The sequence below is a fragment of the Lepidochelys olivacea genome (assembly GCF_965140295.1).
Source record: "Lepidochelys olivacea isolate rLepOli2 genome assembly, chromosome: 2".
NCBI lineage: Eukaryota > Metazoa > Chordata > Testudines > Cheloniidae > Lepidochelys > Lepidochelys olivacea.
In genome coordinates, this window is record NC_140412.1 from 199,713,476 (window position 1) to 199,732,118 (window position 18,643).

Here is an 18,643-nt window from a genome sequence, read left to right on the forward strand (position 1 = left end):
CTCAGCTGGACCTCCTCGTGAATCAACAACCTGGAACAAAGCAAAAACTGTTTAATTTTCTCCATATTTCTTTTTTTTCTTTTTCCCCTGGTCCCATGGGTATTGCTTATCTTGTCTTTGTGAGATTTGGTCCTCTGAAATTGCAGTCTTGCTTCACTGTACATATTCATGCCTCTTTTCTACAGTCTGAAAGTCTGACCTCTTTGCAATAAAACTACTTATTTGGATGTACGGAGGAAGCAAAACAAGTGGGCGTAATATTTCCACAGCCAAAGTTCAGTGGAATTTATTGACGTAGCTACTTTTTTAATTTGCTGATCCCCATAATGTATGAAGTTTTATATACAAATACTAACATGGGAAGATACTCTTCTTCTGAGATAAGAGCTGACTTGGGGAATACTCTGTGAAACAGATTTATTTACATTTTGTTCATGAACATGAACATTAGACAGACACTTTGATGGTACAAACAAATTTGCCAGCATGTAGTTAAAAAATACTACTCTCCTTTATACACTTTGCAGTCTACTCTCCCTCCTCCCCGCCCCTGCCCCATCCAAATTGCTCTCAGCAGCTTTTGCTACCCACCAAGTTTGTGCCAGAAATCCATGCAGTGTATTGGCAGCAAAGGAATGTCGCCTTTTAAATGCTTAGAACAAGGGACAAGGCTCTAACAGACAGCAGAATCTGCCAGAGCACCAGTTTCTCCTCTTCATCCACACAATGCTGACATTGTTTGGGAAAGCAGCTCACTACACTCAATCCCCCTTTTCTGCAGATCTCGCTACAATGAAGAGTGAAGTCAGTACCAAAGAGTGGAGCTTTCAGTAAGAGCCTTACAACCACTTGTCCCAGCTGGGTGGATCAGAGTTGCTCATTTTGCAAAGAATTTCTTAGCATGCTCTGTAGCAACACTCTGAGACTAGTGCAATTTTCCTTTAATAATATCCTGTAATTTGAAGGTCATGAAATACATCAGTAAGTTCCAAAGGATATGTCTGAAATACTGTGCAGTTTACATAATTGAGAACTTAAATGTGAGAACATGAACACTGCACAATGTGGTTCTGTGTATGTGTTATTTTATATAGAAAAAAATTAGTTAGCTCTGAAATTTCCCTTACGAACACGTTTGCTTTTCAGTTCATTTGTGAGAATCTAATATAAGAAGGGATAGACAAGACATAATGCAGACTTCATAGTTGTGGCTCTTGCAGTGGACTACCCAGAAATAAAACAAAATGCCACGATTTTGGGTGCCAAACCTGTAACATCTAAAAGAGGCCTACTTTTCAGAAAGTGCTCAATGCCCACATTCTGAAAATCACCCCCCCTTATGATGTCTCAAGTAGAGAACTCAAAAAAATCTAGGCATTCTGAATCACTACTCAATTAGGAAAATCTTGGGCAAATACTGGCCATATTAGTGCATTTGGGTTAGGAAAAAAAAGCGGGGGGAAGTTGTTATTATTTAAAATCATTTATACAGCAACATATGTTTACATGATATTTTATGAGCAGAGATTATGACTCACTCCATGTCTGGAAGAGCTTAAAATATACAGACCAACCATTCAGGTGAGGGAGGATGTGGGAATTAGGGATGAGAAGGAAGAAAAAGGATTGCTTGAAAAGGCTGGATAAAGAAGAGATGAAGAGAGAAAGCTCGTCAGAGGAGGATGGCAAATTATTTCCCATCTTAGAAGACAGCACGATGAAAGTTGAATCTGAAATAGAGAGTGGGGGCTGGGAGGAAGAGAAATGGAAGAGGGAGCAAGAGGGCAAGTTAATCAAGATGAAAGATGACCGGTGCATTTACAAGGGTTTTGGCAAGGAAGACGAGGGTTGAAGGTGGATTCTGGTGAAGAAATGACAGCACTTAGTGAGAATCAATATGGTAAAGAGTCAAATGTGACACCATGGTAGCAAGCCTGGGAAATAGAAAAGATAGTGGAGTTGTTTGTGGAGATCAAAAAGGAACAGGGATGAAGAGTTCAGTTTTCAAGAGGCTGAGTCTGAGCTGGCAGTTAGACAAGAAAGAGGACATGTCAGAGGCATTTAAATAAGGACAGAAGGGGAAGAAGGGTCAATTTGGGAATCATTCATGGGAAGGCAGTAACTGAAACCATGGGAGGACATAAGATTATCTAGAGATGAGGGAGAGGAGAGCACCTAGACTGGACCTTTGGGTGATAACGGACGGGAGAGGTAGAGACATGAGGAGCTATTTACATGGACACTGAACAAGCAGTCAGCAAGATATGAGGATACAGTCATGGAAGCCAAGACAGAGAAAATGGCAAAGGAACATAAGAATGGCCATACTGGGTCAGACCAAAGGTCCATCTAGCCCAGTATCCTGTCTTCTGACAGTGGCCGATGCCAGATGCCCCAGAGGGAATGAACAGAACAGGTAATCAAGTGATCCATCCCCTGTCGCCCATTCCCAGCTTCTGGCAAACAGAAGCTAGGGACACCATCTCTGCCCATTCTGGCTAATATCTATTGATGGACCTATCCTCCATGAACTTATCTAGCTCTTTTTTTGAACGGTGGTATAGTCTTGGCCTTCACAACATCCTCTGGCAAGGAATTCCACAGGTTGACTGCATTGTGTGAAAAATACTTCCTTTTGTTTGTTTTAAAGTACAGCGATCAATAGGAGAGGGCCGGGCAGTACAGGACATATGTTTATGGGGGCGTGAAATCTGGGACTGGGCGTGTGTTGTGGACACTCTGTGGTAATCTTTAAGGCTGGTAAGAGCCAAGGTGTGGCTGCAGCACACGTAGAGACATAGCTGGGAGTGACTAATATGCTAGAGGCTGCATCCGCAAAACCTTGTAAAAGAAAACAAAGAGAGATACCGCAGGTTACAGGGCAGAAGTGACACAGCCATTCATTGGTCTGGATTGTACCCTGGTATGTCATAAGTACACTTGAACATATTTTTCAAAAATAATGAAGTATTCGAAACATGCGACCTCTCTCTTGCATTCTGCAATTACATTCTTGCTGAAAAAGGGGAGGAATACCATCATTTTTGTGTGCGCAAGAAGAGCAAATTCGCAATTAAGTGAAATGAGATTTACAAGTTTCTATTATACTTTTTCAAACAGAAAGGGAAATTTCAGCAGCATGGCAACAACCACAGCACTACAATATCTGAGAACATGGCCAGGGAATACAAGCAAAAATTCAACACTGGAAGGAGAATTTAAAACACAGATGATCTTATATGCTAACTTTCAAATACCTATTTATGGTATATTTCTGGAGCAAAAATATCAGGCTGAGATCCTGTAACCTCTTTCCCGAAGAAGTCAGAGCATCACTGAATTCAAAATCACAATAATGCAAACCAACTGGGGTGGGGAGAGAGGGTCCTTATGGGTGCAGCAGACCCCCTGCATGCAAGAAGCTGCAGAACTGGGGCCTAAATGTGTGGTTGACTAATAACAAAATCATAACAAATTCCAATATTTCATATGAATACACCAAAATATAGATTTTATTAATTTCTTTTAATAAATGCAGATGTTTTAAATGGAAGGTTAAAATATTTTATCATTTTTATAGTGTGTTACCTCCAGATACCATAATTAGTGTGTGTTAGTAGAGAAGAGAATGATTGCAAGGTGTGTTATCCTACACTAATATCATTCCTTGTCCTGCACTCAGGTCTTCCCACTGCATTTGTGGGACAATCATGCTGCAAGACTGAGACTATTCTGTGCAACAAACATCGACCCTACACTCAAACCTTTTGTACAGTAGCACCCACCACTGTCTGTGCCTGCACGCTGTTGCTCTTGCCACACTGGCTGTTCATATCTGGCAGGACTTGACTAGACTATTTGCCTAAAAAACATCACTAAACTTAGCGCTGTATGTGTGTACGAGGACATGTACATGCACTTGTCTAGGAGGTGGCAGCACACTCGGGTGGACTACAGAACCAGATTTCAAAATGCAATAATGTTGACAGTACTTCTGCTCTATAACCATTCTCATGCACCAAAACAGGTATTGCACAGTCGGTACCAATCACTAATAAAACCAAAACCCATATAACTCCTACTTAGGCACCTTTTCTTCATAATTTCCCCTGATGTATTTTCATATGTCCCTCTAACATTGCTAGAAAAAAATGTGGCTATCAGATGATCATGTTGCACAATACCCTCCTCTAACTGTTCTATGTATTCTCTCTCAAACACACACTGGGTTCAGTTCACATAACCTCTCTGATGCACGTTCAATCTCTGTAAGTATATACTCTAGTACTCCAATTCCCAGATGCCATGGATTCACCACAAACTGTGTATGTAAAAATATTCATGGCGATTCAACTAAAATACTGACAATCACAATGTTGAAAAGTAGCTGGCAAACACATCCTTATTTCTACTTTGTAGTCTGTCAAAGTTAGTTTTACACCTGCCATTCTGCTTTGTCTGTGTTTCGTAACCAAACCCCAGCTCTGACCACTGATACATTTTTGGAAAGTTTGGAAGCATATTCATATTTTAACTTCATGCTGGCCCTTAACTGTGTAAAGGGTTAAAACAACACCAAAGATCTCAATTCTGCTGAACTCTGGGAAGATTCAGATCCATATTTGACCTTCACTCTCTAAACTTACTATAGGCAGTATACTACATAAAAGTATAACAGAGAGGACGAACTAAGGACAACAAATAAACATATGAACCACACCTCCCAGTGCAATACTTAATTTACCGGTGAACACAACGCATTAAGAGAAGGAGCCATAGTGTGTTTTTACATCATTCTGCAAAGCACCACATCTAAAAAGATGTACTTCCAATTACATCCTCATGTCAGCCAATCATATACTGCTGTAAGGATGGAGAGGACAGGTTACTCCAGGAATGACAACCACTTGTCTGGACTTACTCACTAAGTCAGAGTTTATTCAAGCAGGCAAACTATCCAGTTTGAAACTAATCTGCTTAGCCCATCTCTAAAAGAAATGTAGGGCTTTCTAACAAAATACCAGTGGGGTTTTGGTACTCACCTTGCATCCCTCACAGGCACTGACGCCATAATGATATCCAGATGACTTGTCTTGACAGACAAAACAGGGCTTGTAAACACGAGGGGGAGGAAGCGGGGAAGGTGGGCTTGGGACAAGTTCTTCAGAACTGGTGCTCTGAGTTTCGATAGCTACAAAAGAGAAAAGAAAAGAAAAGAAAAAGAAAAGAAAAGAAAAGACACCATTTTAGTGCATTACCTTTGACTTTTATATACTCTATTATTTATCCCTTTACAGCTACTATAATTGTGTATCACAAGCATATGTTTGGTTTCAGAGTAACAGCCGTGTTAGTCTGTATTCGCAAAAAGAAAAGGAGTACTTGTGGCACCTTAGAGACTAACCAATTTATTTGAGCATGAGCTTTCGTGAGCTACAGCTCACTTCATCGGATGCATACTGTGGAAACTGCAGAAGACATTATATACACAGAGACCATGAAACAATACCTCCTCCCACCCCACTCTCCTGCTGGTAATAGCTTATCTAAAGTGATCATCAAGTTGGGCCATTTCCAGCACAAATCCAGGTTTTCTCACCCTCCGCCCCCCCCCACACAAACTCACTCTCCTGCTGGTAATAGCCTATCCAAAGTGACCACTCTCTTTAAAATGTGTATGATAATCAAGGTGGGCCATTTCCAGCACAAATCCAGGTTTTCTCACCCCCCACCTTTTTTTCCAAAAACCACACACACAAACTCACTCTCCTGCTGGTAATAGCTTATCCAAAGTGACCACTCTCCTCACAATGTGTATGAAAATCAAGGTGGGCCATTTCCAGCACAAATACAGGTTTTCTCACCCCCCCCAGCCCCTTTTTTTTCAAAAAAAACCACACACAAAAACTTACTCTCCTGCTGGTAATAGCTTATCCAAAGCGACCACTCTCCCTACAATGTGCATGATAATCAAGGTGGGCCATTTCCAGCACAAATCCAGGTTTTCTCACATGCTGGGCCAAATTCCACGCTAAGATACCCACAACACAAATCCTTTAGACTAGACTAGGAAATTAATTAATTAATTAATTAATTAATTAATTAATCAGAGGACAGAATTTAGATCATATTCTAGATTCTGCCCTTGGAATTAAGCATGAGCTATGGGTGCGCACATCTGAGCATAGAATTTGGTCTTTGATGCAAAATGACTTGTGAAATATCTATCATTCAACATCTATCTTTTAGCTAAACATGCTATGAAGTGTCTCACTACTTCCATAACAGAGATAGCATTTTCAGGATGCAAGTTTGTCATGGAAGGATATAGAAAGTCATCAATGTGCATTAAGAGACTGATGATTTAAGCATAGGACTGGGAGCACAGCAAGTTCTAATCCTACAGTTTCTACTATCTGTACAAGTGACATAATGCAGTAACACTTATTTATCTGCCTTATGGGATATTAATGTTTGTAAACCACTTTGTAAAGGGGCCACGTAAGTATTATGACATCTTGTCACTTTACTGCCTTAATATTTCTGGATGGACATTTATTTTGAATCTGTTGAGGCATTAGTTACTCCTTCCTGTGAAACAACATGAAGGCTCTGTGAAGCAGGATAAAAGATGTGAATTTGATCTCTTCAAAGCATCTGCATTAGTTTTCTCTGATACACCATCATCATCATTCATATTTACTGTAGATGTGCAATACATTTCCTTGTTTCAGTAAGTTGTTCTGCGGCTTCTCGGACAAATACCTCTAATTTTTCAACAGATACATAGAAATGATGTAACCTATGAACTTGTACCCATCCAGAAACATTAGACATTATCCACAGAGCTAACTCTCAAGAGTCTTAAAAGTGAACACTAAAGAATATTAGTCAACAGAACTTTTTGGACAAGATTTACTGTCCAAGATGGTTTCCACATTTTTAAAATGTTACATTTGTATTACATCTGGATTCATTCCCAACCCGCATTCTTCAGAATTCACTGACAGCTTAGCAAAACCTGTTACAAGCAACATGCTACAGGTTCCAACTCTACAGAGCAAAGTTTAAGTTTTTTCTTAATAGAAAAAAGAGGGAGACAAAATCCACTATATTCTTTCTTTTAATAGTCATTTTTAGCATTTAAGATAGACACAGAGCACTCTGTTATTGATTTGTGCACAGTCATCCTGCTTAAATCAATAATCTATTAGTCCTTTTAAATTAAAGTTAGATTCATCAAATGCCCTTGAGAGGTCTCAAACATTCTGTTCCTTATTTCATGTTAGTACATGCGTCTTAGTGGCTCCCAATCAGTATCTGGAATGATAAAAATTTAGCTCTAAGATGCTGCAATCTCAGCAGACAACGTGTTGTATATTAGCTCATTCAGCTATCTCACTCAATGTAAAAACCAGTTTTTAGACATCCCATGGGGAACAAGGGTTGTGTTATTTGGTAAAACAGCAGCACTCTTGCCATCCTTATATGATTTTAGTTTGGAGAAAGCAGTCTTTTAGGAATAATTCTGATCTGCTTCTACTTTTTTGATGGTTTTATTCCAAACAAGAAGCAGCATACAATGGTGGTGTTCAAATTGCTAACCATATGCGCAACAAAGCTCTGTCAGACTCTGGCCAAGCCACAGGAACTTGTGTTACTTAAACGAGATGAGACACCTGGCTCTGTTCATAAATGCACAAAGCAGAGTCAGCAACTGAAGATGCTGAGGAGGCTACTATAGAATTGCCAAGGTAGACAATTTGAAAATGGATAGAACAATCAAAGAACAACAAGAACAAGAAATAAACCTCCCAAACCACCTCAGCTATATCTGCTATTAAACTTGGCTTAGCCCATACACTGGAAACACATGTCACAAGAACAAACGCCGAGTGAGTTTTATTTGTCACAAGAAAACAATTACAGGGCTTGTTTATTTTCGGTTATAGACAAGAATTGTAGTTTCACAGAGGGCCTGGGTTCAGATCACATGGGCTCTATTTCTGTCTGTTACTGACTTACTGTGGATCCTTGGACTTAGGTAAACTGAGGCAAGGAGGCTATCTGTAAAATGGTATGCTGGCAACTCCCAGGAATGGTGTCAGAGACTTAATCGATTCATGTTCGTAAACCACTTTTCAGTCACTGGATGAAAGATAAGGATGTTGCACCTGATGAAGTGAGCTGTAGCTCACGAAAGCTTATGCTCAAATAAATTTGTTATTCTCTAAGGTGCCACAAGTCCTCCTTTTCTTTTTGTGGATACAGACTAACACGGCTGCTACTCTGAAACCCGTCTGGATGAAAGATGTTATGTATAGGAACAAAGTACTATTATTATTACTTCACATAGGTTGTTTGGGCACGAGCAGGAGGGAAAAAGGCATTCTGTATGTAGGTGTGTGTGTGTTACAGACAGGAAGGTAGAGTCCCAGCTAATGCAATTTTAAAGTAATCTTACAATTTTCTCAAAGTGGGGGAAAACAAAACAAAACTTGATTTTTAATGTCTTGCTGTTAGCAGAGGATGTGACACTTGGGAATCTCAACTCACCTGAGAAAATACAGCATAAAAGAAGTTACAAAACACACAAGTTCCACTTAACCATCCAAGGATTCTCATACAAAAGGTCACTTCATGATTCCTAACATGTTTGAATTTTTTTCTAAAGGCTAGATAAAATAGCAGATAAGATCCTTGAGAGAGTGTATAAGAGCTAATTTACTGCTAGCTAAACCATGTTGACAGATAGAGGTATTTTATTTTGTAGCTGATTAAAAGCAGACAAGCATTATGTAGCCCCTTTCATTTTACTAGAAACTTAGATTATTAAGACTGTATTTTAATGCACACTTTGGACAGCTGAGTCTTAAAAGAATAAGAAGTTGTAAAGCAAATGGCATTTCCTGGATAGCCCCAAGGGAACTTTGAACACTGGGTTCTGAGTCCCTGGTGGGAAGGAGCAATTTCAGCTAATTAGGGGTGAATAGAAAAGTGTTGCATTTGGTCAAAACATTCTGTTAACCCTCATTTTTGTTGGCACCAAGAAGAGTCAGTCTGTATTTCTTTTTTCTTTTTGTGTGAATTCACTGCTGGAGTGCAAGGCACACAGCTCACATACATTAGGCAGAAAGTCAAAGGAAACGCCAAAGTTCAGCTAAAGTACAAGTAATTAGAAACAGATTCTCTGCCGCTTGTATGTGTGCATTTCATTGTAGACGTTATTTATAAGCCTCCAAACATTTGCAAAAATAACTATATACCGTAGATCATTTAATTTTTATGTCTAGTCTGGAAAAAGAGTCTGCCTTTAATCATCTTCCAGTAAAAATCTAGGCAGTGGAAAAGTGGGTTTCATTTGTTTCCATACAAATTTATTTCTTTCATATGTCGTTCAAAACTATATCATCAAATTAAATTCAAAATATCACTGACTCCTGCCCCCCTCCCAATTTTGTTTAATAATGAAGTGCTTTGAATATGTCATACTTAAACAAATAGTTTGCATTGTTATGAGGTGGGGGAGAGGGGGTTAAGAAAAAAATCTGGTTTGGAAGACAAAAAAAAGAGTGAGAGAAAAAGAAAACATTATCACGGAGACTTGCCAGCCTTGACTTAGTAACCTGGCCATGACCCGAGAGGGAGTATGTGTTTGACCCGGTCACACGGGATTCTGGCTGAGTACTGTTGCTGGGCTATGAATCCCTGCTATTCTTACCATATAGACAACAGGTGCTGACCACGGACAATGGGATGAAAACAAAGGGAGACACCATAGGTAAAGACTTTGATTTTGTTTGCTTTTTTTAAACAAAGATGTTTTGTTAGAAAAAAAAAAACTCTTGCAGATCTGTTCCCCTCTCAGTCCCTGAAGCTGTCTGCTTGACCATTACAGTGAATGAGGATTTTAAATACACAGCAGATCACGCGTATTCCATTTACACAGCACCATAATTAACTCAAACCAGGCAAAACATGCTCGGTTTAAAAAGAAAAAAAACCCCAGGTTGTGATCCATCAGCTTAAATTTTTGTTCATAAATTGGGGCACCAGTACTATCACCATCCTCATTTCTTCTGTATATTTTATGCTTGAACACAATGCACTGGGATTGAAATAAAAGCTACCAGGATTGGCCCGTATGGAGACAATACATCTAAATGTTTAGATGTCTAGAAGTACTTTTATTTATTTATTTTTTACTTTCCAGGTCCTCCTTTTTCCCCTCCCCCTTCTAACGAGCTCATGTCTTGTCAGCTGCACACATCTGTCTTTAATCTAGAACTTACATTACTTATTTCATTTTAACTCATGGTCATAATTTTTCGAGCACTGATTTTATTCATGACATAGTACAGCTCTACAAGACAGCTTAGGTCTCAAAAAAGGGGAGGGGGAATTCAGAATCAACTAATCACCGTATATTGTAACTACATGACCTGGGCTGAAGGCCACGAAACAAAAAAAAAATAGTCCTCAGGCTGACTTTTATTATGGGAAGAGGCCTTGCATTTTCATAAGGGACACCAGAAGATTAAATATCTACATTAAATTTTTATAATGTGGTTTTCTACTTCAGAGAGCCAAAGCTATCCTTGTCTATTTGTTGAAAAGCTAAACATGATTCTTTAGATCAGTGGTTCTCAACCAGGGGTCCAGGGCCCCCAAGGGGGCCCTGAGCAGGTTTCAGGGGGGTCCGTCAAAATAAACCAGAGAGCGGGGCTGGCGTTAGATTCACTGGAGCCCACAGCAGGAAGCTGAAGCTCACATCCAAACCCTGCCACCCCAGGTTTAAGCCGAAGCCTGAGCAACTTAGCTTCATGGGGCCACCTGCAGTGTTGGGACCCAGGCCATTCCCCTGCTTGCTAATCAACTGGATATGCAGAAAACCAGTAATTGTGGCACAGGTGGGCCGTGGAATTTTTATAGCATGTTGGGGGAGGCCTCAGAAAGAAAAAGGTTGAGAACCCCTGCATTAGATCATTATTATATACCATGTCGAATTCCTACAGCATGCTTCAAATAATATATCTGTCAAAATCACTTAACGTAACAACATCACTGAACACTTAATAATAAGCCCAACTCACAGCCATCAAATTGAAAATAAGGAACCAGGTCTAACAACTCTTATTAGTCTAAGGGGGACATGATTAGACCCAAAAAGCAGCACACTTGGAGAAGAAAAATGCTATTGTGAATGAGGAACAGAACTGCGACACTGAAGATCCGTGCTCAATTCCCAGCCCTGACACTGATTTCCTTGGGCAAGTCACTTAATTTGTCCGAACCTCAATTAGCCATATGTAAAATGGAGATGATAATATTTCCTTTCTCCAACCCTATGTGTCTCTGGTCTATTTAAATAGTAGACAGAGAAGATAGGTGAGGTAGTATCTCTTTTATTGGGCCAACTTCTCTTGGTGAGAGAGACAAGCTTTTGAGTTTACACGGAGCTCTTCTTCAGGTCTGGGAAACTTACTCAGCGTCTGTCTATGCTGGCAAGTTTCTGCGCCACAAGTTATATCACTCAGGAAAATCTTCCAGACTATTCTGTAAACTTTACATTTTTTTCTCAATTTTCTAGTAATCAGGATTACACCATTGTTTTATATGTGTTTTAAACCAAAATTCAAAGGTGAACATTGTAAACCCAGTTTTCAATCCAACATGTAAACAAATTTGTCAGTGTAATGGTCACCAAAAAGAAACTATGAAACTTAACAACTGGTGACTGGGTACTATGGTGATGGGTCACATAAGTGATTCATCACTCTGTGGTTAAACTTCTCAGTTTGTCCGAGATATTGCAATACAACTAGCTTGATTTACAAATGAATAGTGAAGTTGTTCAAGTGTTAGTTTTGTTTTAACTGACGACAGAACTGAATTGGCCTACTGTCTCTTTTAAATTAGCATACACAGATACACTCAGGCAACAATTGCCTCAACAAAGCAGCAATTAAGAGTGCAGATGGTTTCCATGTCAGTACATCTGGCAGAAAAGTGGGAACCCAATGCTAAACTCTGACCTCAGCCTTAGGGTACATCTTCACTACTCGCTGGCTCGGCGGGTAGTGATCGATCTATCGGGGATCGATTTATTGCGTCTCGTCTAGACGCGATAAATTGATCCCCGAATCGATGCCTGTACTCCACCTTGGCAGGAGGAGTAAGTGGAGTTGACGGGGGAGCCACCGTAGTCGACTTGCCACCTGGTGATGGCCAAGTAACTTGAACTAAGATACTTCGACTTCGGCGAATAGCGTAGCGGAAGTTGCGTATCTTAGTTTGAAACCTCCTGCCTCCCCCACCCCAGTGTAGCCCAGGCCTTAGACCTGGTTCACACTACACGGTTAGGTTGTCATAAGCTGCCTTACATCAACCTATCTGTGGAAGTGTCTTCAGTTAAATTTGGTTCCCGCCGACGTAAGTGCCTCTCGATGCCAATTTAGTAACACCACCTCCCTGACCGGTGTAGAGTCGTGGTCAATGCAATTAGGCAGACACTGCATTGCTTATGTCGACTGTTACTGGTTTTCAGGAGCCATCCCACAATGCCGCCTATTAACAATACAAGCGTTCCTGGTGCGGATATGCACCGCTGACACAAGGAGCCAAGTGTGCACACACACAAGCAATTTAATAACTGCAGTGGCTGTATGCCGATGTAAGTTACGTCAACATAATTTTGTAGTGTAGACACGGCCTTAGGGTATGTCTACACTACAAGCACAGGAGCAGCATAGGCGCAGCTATGCCATTGGATCATATCCACCTCCTCCAGAGGCGGTAGCTAGGTGGACGGAAGAATTCTACAGATGATTCTACAGTCTACACTGGAGCTTAGGTCGTCTTAACTACGTCTTTCAGGGGGTGTGAATTTTAGGTATAGACCAGATCTGATAGAAGTATGAAAAGCTCATTACTCACAAGATAATTTTACAATTTTTTTAAGTGACATAACATATGGCCCCGCATTACCTGTCTTACACTGTGTGATAACTGTCTTTGAATCTAGGGAGAGTACGTAGATCTAGGGCATCATGGTACAGAAAAAAGAGAAGTAAAAAAGCTTAATTTTAAAAGATTACAGTTCTACTCTAAGTGAGCCTGGAAAAACGACTTCTTCTTACTCAACAAGTTTGCCATCTGCGTGTAATCCAAGTCATATCTGCTGCCTTTAGTGGTAAAAATAAGTGTTCATTTCTGTCCACTCTTTTCAACCCAGTAAAGCTAACAGAGCTATGAGATAGTGACCTGCATCTTATTGCGTCTCACCTTTCATCAACAAAATTGCTAAGTTCCAATTACGAAGCTGTAACGTTAGCCAGTGGACTCATATAGCAGTAGCCAGGAGAATCAGTGGATACTCACTGGCCCCAACCACGTGACAGAAGGATAACCTTTTGTAACACTGACCCATATCATGTGAGTGAAGCCAGGAAATAAAAATCTTTAACTGACCACCTGGCAGCTGGTCTTCTCAAAGGACATTCTTGCATTATCAAAGCATTCTCGACACTGACTGTCTAGGATTCTGAAGTCTCCTTAAGACTTTTACTGCAATGTACTGTAGATCTACGACGTCTCTGGGCACACCATACGCAGCAGTGTGGGGAAATTCACCTTTCACCCTCTCCTGTCTAACCCAGCACTTATAGGCCTCCAGTACTGTACTATCAGAGGCCCAGATCTCCACAAGTATTTAAGTTCCTAATTTCCATTTATTTCAATGTGGATCTGGGCCTGAGTGCCTAATAATCATTACTGTGTTCATCTCCACAACCCCCCAGTGAAATAGGAAAGTTTTATCCCAATTTCACAGAGGGAGAACCGAGGCACAGAGAAAATAAGGGCCAGACTGATAAAGGTATTTAGGTGTCTAGAGATGCAAATAGGTGCCTAGTGGGATTTTCAAAAGCACCGTGGCACCCAACTGCTTCCTTAGGTTCTTAAATATCTTTCCATAATCTGGCTAAGTGATTTGCAAGATTTAGAGCAAGGAATAGAACCCTGATCTCTCTTCATTACCACTTGCTTTTAGGAAAATGTATAAACACTGCAGTCACCTTTCTCCAGTTCTCTGCCACTGTTACTTCTAGACTGGGATTCAGGAGGCTTCATTTGCTCCATTTTTGCTAAAAATTTAGTTTAATTCAGACACAAATAAAAGAAAGTGCTAGTAAGAGACTGAACTTTATTTCCTGGCCTCAGTAACCTGATATAGGTCAGCTTATATAAGGTTACATCCCTGTCACATGGTAGAGGTCAATAGGCACTGATTTCTATTACAAAGACAAAGCTGTAAGACCTGTACAAACCCTATTAAGATCAGTGGGTGACACAGGTGTAAGAGACAGCATAATTTGCACTGCAGAATCTTTATTTGTGAGTGGGATGCACAAGCCACAAAAAGCCCAGCTTGCTTTTGAGATTCAAGGCTGAGGTTGCAGGGCTACCTTAGCAAAGAAACTTTTTCCTTGTAAATTAAGCACATGTGATATAGCAAGCACAGAGATACCCTGAACAGGGAGGCCAAAATGCCATTTTCAGAGTTAATTTTGAGAGCAGAAGTGAGCCATGCTTAAATCCATTTTTAAAAACCATTGGCTTTTTGGGTTCAGTGTTGAAGCATTTCTGGGACTGTCCATTATTGCAACTGTATCTGTTGGGTCTCTGGCAGTAAATGAAGAGCTTCTCCTGACTGCACAACCAGTTGATACGTACGCACTGATGAGCTGCCAAAATCTTAATGGGTTCCCTCCTCACCCCACGAGGGGGTTGTTGCCCACACCCGCCCCCCAGGACTCCTGCCCCATCCAACCCCCCCGCGTTCCTTGACGCCCCCTGCGCCATCCACCCCCTCCCCGTCCCCTGACTGCCCCCAAAACCGGACAGGAGGGTCTCGTGGGCCACTGTAGTGGCAGAGCCATCTGCCGGGGGGTGAGGTGGGGAGTCCCAGAGGTGTTTACCTGGGGCAGCTCCCAGGAAGCATCCGGCAGGTCCTCTGGCTCCTAGGGGCGGGGGAGCGTAGCTAGGGGGGAGCAGGGGGAGCGGCCACTCCCCCACTGATCACATCAAAAGTGGCGGCTTAGGCGCTGACTCCCTGGGTGCTCCGGGGCTGGACCACCCACAGGGAAAATTTGGTGGGTGCAGAGCACCCACCGGCAGCTCCCCACGCCACGCCTGGCTCCAGATCACCTCACTCTGCTCCTCCGCTGAACGCGCTGCCCCACTCTGCTTCTTCGCTCCCCACCCCCCACGGCTTCCCGTGAATCAGCTGTTCAGCGGGAAGCCTGGGAGGGCTGAGAAGCAGGCGGCGGCTTCACACTCAGGCCGAGGGTGGCGGAGGTGAGCTGGGGTGGGGAGCGGTTCTCCTGCACCCCCCCGGGTTACCTGCTGCGGCGCGGGCGGCCCTCCTCGTGCCCCTCCGCCCCAGCTCACCTCCGCCTCCCTGGGCCTGAGCGGGAAGCCTCGGGGGACAGAGAAGCAGAGCTGGGCGGCGCGTTCAGGGGCGGAGGTGAGCAGGTCTGGGGCAGGGCGCTACCAGTGGGTGCTCTGCAACCACCCAATTTTCCCCTTGGGTGCTCCAGGGCTGGAGCACCCATGGAGTTGGCGCCTAAGGCACCACTTTTGGCCGGTTAAATTTAGAACCTTGCGGAACAACCGGTTCTAAAAGGACTTCTAAATTTAACAACCAGTTCTAGCGAACCGGTGCGAACCGGCCCCAGCTCACCACTGTATGTACGTGCGCTTGCCGCAGTAGTTTAAAAAAGAGCCTCATGACCAGCATCTATTGTTACTGCTACAGTAGAAAATGGGAAATTAAGCAGATTTAAAATTTCAAGTATAGAGAACCCCCCTCCCGTTCTAGCTCATACAGTATGCCAAGAAACACCTGCATCAATCATGACACAGAAGAACTTTTGATTAGAGCTGATTGAAAAGTGTCTTTTTTTTTCCAGAAAATTTTGGAAAAGCCAGTGAATTCGGGTTTTTGAAAACGAAAGTTTCAGATCTGGGTTTCTTACAGAAAAATCAGAACATGTTAAAGGAAAAAATTTTCTGTGAAATTATAGCCATTTTTTGTTGAAAAAATAAGTGTTCAATTTTTTTTTAAACATCCTCTCTTCTTTTGATTGCATCTTTCTCCCTACACATTTCTATCTTGCTTGTTGTCATAAATGATATGTTCTTTGGAACACAGATTGTGCCTCCCTAAGCATTTGTACAGCACCTAGCATAACGGGGTCCTAACTGGCGCAAGATGGTGATGCCGGGAGACAGGATGAGTAGGAGACTGCTTCCAGCCAGCCTTTGGGTGCACATTAATATTGTGTACCTCTAAGCCTGTTTAGGGGGACATTTTCATCCAGAAGCAAAGTTTGGCAGTTTCTCCAAGGTGGTGAGAGACACGGCTGCTTCTTTGAGAGAGCTAGTCTACACGGAAAATTTACAATGGCATAGGTACGGCTCTCAGGGGCCTGAAAAATCCACACCCCCTAAGAGATGTAGCTATGCCAACCTAACTCCCGGCATAGAAAGTGCTAGGTCAATGGAAGAATTCTTCTGTCAGCCTAGCTACCCCCACCCAGGGAGGTGATCTACCTGTGCCAACAGGAGAACCGTTCCCATCGGTGTAGGTAGTGTCTACACTAAAGCAGCGCAGTTGCAGCACTGAAGCTATATCACTGTAACATTTTAAGAGTAGACAAGCCCTCAGGCCTTGTCTACATTAGAGAAAAATTTACAGTTGCGTAACTGAGGCCATGTCTACACTACAGACTTTGGTTGACAAGTTACGTCAGCATAAAGCCACCGCAGTTACTATATCATTTGTGTGCATGCATACCGGGCTGCCCTGCAGACTCACCAGGAGTGATTGTGTCAATGTGGTGTACCATGTGCAACCATCCAGTACACTGTCTTTTGGGAAGTTTTGGCAATGCATGGTGGGGCAGAAACGAGCCACGCAGTGGTGACTGGGAGCAAGAGGTTAATTTTCCAGTGTGCAACTGTCTCCATTCCATAGTGTTATCAATAACCCTAATTTTCATACCTTTTCTAAAAATACCATAACCCATGTAGCCCTCCTCGCTGTCCACCATGCCTGACAAAAGAATGGACCCTGCACAGCTCTGCATTATTGTCATGAGTGTTGCAAGTACAGGATGCATGATCCTCCGGTATTTGCAGAGCTGTAAGAGGAACCGACCATGTCGATTTCCTGGAGGGCAGATTGCTGTGGGACATGGCAAGAACCAATCAAGGTTGTTGGTGGCATTCGCAAAGCAACTGCAGATGGTGGAGTGCCGATTCTGGGCCCGAGAATCGAGCCCTGACTGGCGGGATCGCATTGTAGTGCAAGCTTGGGAACGAGAGTTGTGGCTGCAGAACTTTCAGGTGTAGAAGGCCACATTCCTGGATCTGTGTGCCGAGCTCATCCCGCCCTGCAGCGCCGGGACACCGGAATGAGAGCTGCACTGACAGTGGAGAAGTGAGTGGCGATTGCACTGTGGAAACTTGCAATGCTGGATTTCTTATCCATCAGTGGGAAATCATTTTGGAACTGGAAAATCCCTGCGGGGGCTGCTGTCATGCAAGTGTGCAGGGCCATTAATAGTCTCCTGGTGAGCAGAATTGACTCTCAGCAATGTGCAGGATGTAATGGATGGATTTGCAGCAGTAGGATTCCCCAACTGTGGTGGAGCAATAGATGGCACACATATCCCTATTCTGACACCAGACCACCTTGCCACAGAGAACACCAACAGAAAGCACTGCTTTTCTATGGTTATGCAAGCATCGGTGGATCACCAGGGACGCTTCACCCAATCAGCGTTTGCTGGTTGGGGAAGGTTCATGACACTTGCATCTTTAAGAAAACAGGACTCTTCAGAAAGCTACAAACAGCGACTTTCTTTCCCAACTGCTGGATTACCATTGTCAATGTTGAAATGCCAATAGTGACCCTGGGGGACCCAGGCTACCCCTGGCTCCCTTGGCCTATGAAGCATACACCAGCCACCTTGACAGCACCACAGAAAGATTCAACTACCAGCTCGGCTGATGGAGAATGAGAATTAAATGTGCTTTTTGTAGATTGAAGGGACACTGGTGTTGTTTACTCACAAGATTGGATTTCAGTGAAAAGAACATCGCAATGGTTATAGCTGCCTGCTGTGTCCTGTATAATAGCTGTGAAGCAAAGGAGGGGGGGGGATGTTGATGCTGGGGTGGATGGCTGAGGTGGAGCAGCTGTCTGCTGAGTTTGAACAGCCAGGCACAAGGGCTATTAAAAGAGCTCACCGTGGAGCTATGTGTCTCTGGGAGGCTTTGAAAGAGCACTTTACCAATGAGCCACAGTAATGCATTGTGGTGTACTGTGCTCTGGCTGGCCCTGCTGTTTTGGGCCTTGTTAGGAATTGTGCACTGGTTGGTGTACGTCTGTGAATGAAATGCTGTCAATGCATCTATTAAATGTACAACAAGCACTGCAAAATTATGATTCCCACACACTGTTTGTCACTGATCTTTGAGTTGTGTCACAAGGTACAGTAACAAATCGGTACTTTCTGAACTGCTAGGCACTCTGCAGCATATGCTGTGAACTAATAAAGATGAATTATTTTCCAAA

General features: G+C 42.6%; 1 protein-coding gene across 2 annotated transcripts in view; it reads right to left on the reverse strand.

Annotated features, from left to right (window-relative positions):
* Positions 1 to 18,643, reverse strand: part of RARB (retinoic acid receptor beta) — a 516,441-nt gene that overhangs the window by 97,143 nt on the left and 400,655 nt on the right. For both annotated transcript variants that reach the window (XM_084618116.1, XM_084618117.1), the window contains one exon: positions 5,043 to 5,191. In XM_084618116.1, the coding sequence (XP_084474242.1) occupies positions 5,043 to 5,191 (149 nt within the window). The remainder of the gene's footprint in view (positions 1 to 5,042; positions 5,192 to 18,643) is intronic.